The following is a 5,267-nucleotide window of genomic DNA, read 5'->3' as shown; positions in this document are numbered from 1 at the left end:
ATATACATATATATATATATATATATATATATATATATATATATATACACATATATATATATATACACATATATATATATATACACTCACACACACAATAAGCAATAGTGTAAACCTTAAATAAAATTATTAAATTAAGCAGGTTCATACTGGATTTTCGAGCGTCATTGAGATCCTGATGTCACCATGTAACCGGTAGAGTAAAGAGTCTGTGACGGACAGAGAGTGAGCTGAAACACACAAACACACACGGTTAGAGATCTACACACACATACATACACACACTCTCACACCTTCACTCACACGGTTAGAGATCTACAAAGAGGACACAATCTGCTGAGGCGTGCACGATGGCCTCAAGAGAGGTATCATAAATGGCAATAACAAATAACAGCCTCTCACACACACACACACACACACACATTCACTCACACACACGGTTAGAGATCTACACACACTCACTCACACACACACACACTCACACTCACACTCACACGGTTAGAGATCTACATACACACTCACACTCACTCTCTCACACTCACACACTCTCTCACACTCACACACTCACGGTTAGAGATCTACACACACACACCCGGTTAGAGATCTACACACACACACCCGGTTAGAGATCTACACACACACACGTGATGTGTGTGTCTCACCTCTGAGCTCTTCCTCTCTGCTGCTGCTGTTGTTCTGCTGTCTGTAGAAACACACTCAGTTAATGACGAGAACTACAACACCGACTAATATCATAACTTTTATAACTATATGATTATATTACAATAAGATCAACTATAACAATAACTGATAACGATATTGATAGCAATAACCATTATAACTATAACAATAACATTAGCTACGATAATGATAATGCAACTAACTATAAAAAACAAATACGAATACAGCTATAACAATAACTAATGACAGCTGGAACAACAACTAGCACAAAAACGATTACAAATATTACAATTAGGGCTGTCGCTAACGATTATTTTGGTTTGGTTTGATTATTCTGATGATTAATCAAGTAATTGGATAATTATAATATATATTTTTTTGAGGTAATAAAAATAGACCTAAGCAAACAATAGCCTTTAAAGGGGTCATATGATGCGATTTCAAGTTTTCCTTTCTCTTTGGAGTGTTACAAGCTGATTGTGCATAGATAAGATCCCTGAAGTTGCAAAGACTAAAGTCTCAAAACCAAAGAAATATCGGGGCATAGAGGACCTACAATAATGTACAGTATTTGAAAAATAATGTGTTTTTTTAACATTAAAGCATGTCAACATATTCTGTTACACCAAATACACAAAATAATGATCTTTAAAAAAGCATCATATGACCCCTTTAAAATGAATTAAAATACATATATAATAGCAATGAGGCAATAACGCATTATAACACATGCCTGACGATTGTTTTTACACTTTACTGCGCGATCTAATCCTTGTTTAATATTTACTAAACAACATTTAATTCAAATGTCCACTTAATCTTTAATATTTGGCCGTTTCTTTACGACATGAATATGTGGACATCAAAACATGCAAACTCAGAGCGAGGGTTTGAGCTTTTATTTTGAAATCGCGATGAACAGTTCGCATGTTCAGAAAGATGATGTATTCTCTGTATTTTGCCGGTTACTCGACAGTTGAGGATTTTTTTTTAATCGAATAGTCGAACTAAATTGAGGAATCGGTACAGCCCTACATTACAATTATTAAATATAACAATAACGGTAACTATAACGATGACCATAATGATAATTATGAAATCCGTTTTATTTTTTTTCCAAATTCCGTTTTTTTTTATTAAAAAAAAATCCTTTTAAATTAAATAAATTAAATGTTATTAATCAAAAAGCATGTCTAATTAATAAAATCATGAAACTTACACAATTTAAAATCAATATATTAAAAGTTTAACAAAAAGTTACATGTTTAGGGCTTTATGAAATATGTTTTATGTTTTTCTCACGTTCTGTTTTATTGTTACCAAATTCAGTGTTTAAGCACGTCTAATTATTTAAATGCATAAAAACTAATTAAAATGTATTTTTACAACAGCCCTATGAAATTTTTTGTTTTGTTTTTATTTTTCAAAAAAAGTATTTTTTGCGCAATTTCACAAAGAAACGTGCAGCATTTTGTCCAAGCAATAATAAAAGGACACATTTAATTTATAATTTGTCTTAAATCTCATTTTAAAAAAAATAAAAAATTGTGAATCGAATCGTGCGTTCAAAATCGTGAATCGAATCGTGCGTTCAAAATCGTGCGTTCAAAATCGTGAATCGAATCGTGAGTTCAAAACCGTGAATCGAATCGTGAGTGAATCGAATCGTGAAATCAAAATCGTGAATCGAATTGTGAAATCAAAACCGTGAATCGAATCGTGAAATCAAAACCGTGAATCGAATCGTGCGTTCAAAACCGTGAATCGAATCGTGCGTTCAAAACCGTGAATCGAATCGTGCGTTCAAAACCGCGAATCGAATCGTGCGTTCAAAACCGCGAATCGAATCGTGAGCTCAAAACCGCGAATTGAATCGTGAGTTCAAAACCACGAATCGAATCGTGAGTTCAAACCGCGAATCGAATCGTGCGGTCAAAATCACGAATCGAATCGTGAGTTCAAACCGCAAATCGAGCGTTCAAAATCACGAATCGAATCGCGCGTTCAAAATCGCGAATCGAATCGAGAGTTCAAAATCGTGAATCGAATTGTGACTTGAGTGAATCGTTACATCCCTAATATCATAACATCGATAAATCGATCGATATACTACAGAATCGAATCGTAGAATTGTTTGAGGTATCGGAGAATCGATATCATATCGTATATTCGTGACGAACCCTCTGCGCCAGTATGGAAATGTAAATATCAGGCACAGCCAAAGCCTCCTGAGTGCTGTCTGATCTCACTCACTCCGTGCTCCTGCGGTCAGGTCCCTTCTGCTCCTCCTCTGCCGGGCTGCGGTTCTCGCTCCGGGCCCCGCGGCTCCTCTCGGGCCGTTTCAGCGGCTCCTCTGCGCAGGTCTGTGTCTTTCCTCTTGTAGACGTCACCAATCCCTGCAGCGACTTCAGCACGCTCTGCCTCTTCTCAGCCAGGATCTTACTCCTCTGAGAGACACAGAGACAGAGAGACGTCAGATCGCTGCTCCTCTGTCTCTCTGAAGCGCTCTCGTCCGCTCTCACCTCTTCATCTTTCGGTTTCTTCTCCTCTTTCGTCTCGTCCTGCTTTTCAGAGACAATCAGAGCGTCGCGGTTCGTCTGTTTGGGTTTATTCCGTTCGTCCTTGTCTTGTGTGTTTATTATGTCCTTGACCTTGCTCTTCTTCGGCTCTTCTGGTGCAGACGTCTGCTCCTCTGTGAGCCGCTTCTTCTTTGAGCCTGTAAATTCAGCAGCTCTGATCAGATAAAGAAGCTTTTATAATTTCTGAAGACTGAGCAGGAAATATAGCAAGCAGGACTTGATTTGATTGGTGAAAAGTGAGTATGATATTATTGCTCAATATTACTCGTCATCACTGCAAACCGCCAAAATAAAAGTTCGGTTTAATCTTAAGAAATTACAGCAGAAATAAATTATTACTGTAAAACACACTTCTTAAAGTTGTAATAAAACAATTCAAAAACAAATAATATAATTGATTAATAATACTAATTAAAATTGATTGACATTTGAGTACACATGCATTTTGATTATTCAAATTTAATTCAACTATTAAAACTGAATTTTAAAAAAATGTAAATGGGAAATATAATGGAATTATTAAAATGTAAACTTAAAAAAATATATATTTCAGTCTTTAAAGAATATCACACAATTTGTTTCCGTTTTAAGTTTAACAGTTAAATTCCAACAATCAATTCAATTGATTAGACATGTTTTTTGATTATTAAAATTTAATTGAACCGTTAAAACAGAATTCAAATTAAAACAGAAAACACAGAATTTGGGAAAAATAAAACAGAATTTGGGGGGAAAAAAATTAATTTTTTAAACTTTGATAAATTGCTGTTAAATTGTAAGTTTCATGATTACAATTAATTAAACACGCTTTTTGATTATTAAAATTTAATTTAAGCATTAAAACAGAATCCAGAAAAAATCAATAAAACAGAAATCACAGAATTTGGAAAAAAATAAAACGGCCCTCATAAGGCCTTAAAAAAATATTTTTTTGTTAAACTTTTAATAAATTGTTGTTAAATTGTATACGTTTCAAGGTTTCAATTAATTAGGCATGCTTTTTGATTATTAAAATTTTATTTAACCAATAAAATGGAATCCAGAAAAATTACAACAGAAAAAAAAAAAAAAAAAAAACCGGATTTGGGAAAAATATTTTTTAAAAAAAACAGGAGAATCGAGATAAGGCAGGAATACGAATTTAATAATTTAGTTAATTTTTAAGCACATCTACAGTAGTGCTATAAATAACTCACAAAATAAAGCGAGTAAAGCCTATTAGGGATGCACCGAAACGAGAATTCTTGGCCGAAACCGAACACGGTTTTCCAAGTTTTTCCTCATGTATTTTGCCAATTTTTTTCACCATTGCATAAACGAAATAGCCAAATTGTGCTTTTCATTGTTTTGTCTTGCTTTTCAAAGAAAAAAAATCAATTACAAAACAACAATTTAAAAATATTTAACACTGAACATTTTTTTTTACATTCTAGCAGACATTATACCAACAAAGCACAATTTAACTTAAAATTAATAAGTTAGTAAAATAATATTTTTTGGCCATCAGGACCCTGCGGAGCAGAAGAGACTTCTTTTAAAATATTACAGATCCCAATTTGAACATTATGTGTGAATGTTATAATAAATGTATTAATAGAGCTGTTGTAGCTAATTATTATTACCATTGTCTTTTATTTTATTTGTAACAGTAAAATTACAATACTAACATTTATGAATGTTGACGGAGTTTTTGCTTCTTCTCAGCTTTTATTTTGGCCGCAGGAAGACCTCAGCGCTTCGTTTTGTCGACAACAGCAGATTTATAAATGAGTCTCATTACGAATCGCATCGTCACATGCCTTCATTAAAATGTTACAATGCAGCTGACGAGTAACACTGTTTCAGCGCAGATTTTCCTCGCGCTTTGGACTTTGAACACTGGTTAACAAGTTCGTGCAGCGCTGTCAGAATACATGCAAGTCGTGCGTGCATTAGAAAATATAACATTCTGCAGTTGATTTACTAATCGTTTAAAGGTAATTTCGCGATTTCAATCATCATACAGTA

At 34.0% G+C, this 5,267-nt stretch overlaps 1 protein-coding gene across 1 annotated transcript in view; it reads right to left on the bottom strand.

Moving 5' to 3' along the window:
• The window catches only part of psip1b (PC4 and SFRS1 interacting protein 1b), a 22,160-nt gene that overhangs the window by 4,861 nt on the left and 12,032 nt on the right, over window positions 1-5,267 (bottom strand). Inside the window, exons 7-10 of the mRNA XM_016549608.1 lie at window positions 3,204-3,397; window positions 2,935-3,128; window positions 663-703; window positions 151-230 (exon numbers count right to left, since the gene is read on the bottom strand). Of these exons, the coding sequence (XP_016405094.1) occupies window positions 151-230; window positions 663-703; window positions 2,935-3,128; window positions 3,204-3,397 (509 nt within the window). The remainder of the gene's footprint in view (window positions 1-150; window positions 231-662; window positions 704-2,934; window positions 3,129-3,203; window positions 3,398-5,267) is intronic.

This window comes from Sinocyclocheilus rhinocerous, unplaced genomic scaffold, assembly GCF_001515625.1.
Source record: "Sinocyclocheilus rhinocerous isolate Xijiao unplaced genomic scaffold, SAMN03320098_v1.1 scaffold404, whole genome shotgun sequence".
Taxonomy (NCBI): Eukaryota; Metazoa; Chordata; class Actinopteri; order Cypriniformes; family Cyprinidae; genus Sinocyclocheilus; species Sinocyclocheilus rhinocerous.
Note: the sequence above shows the minus strand (reverse complement) of the source record. Positions and strands in the feature narration are given on the sequence as shown.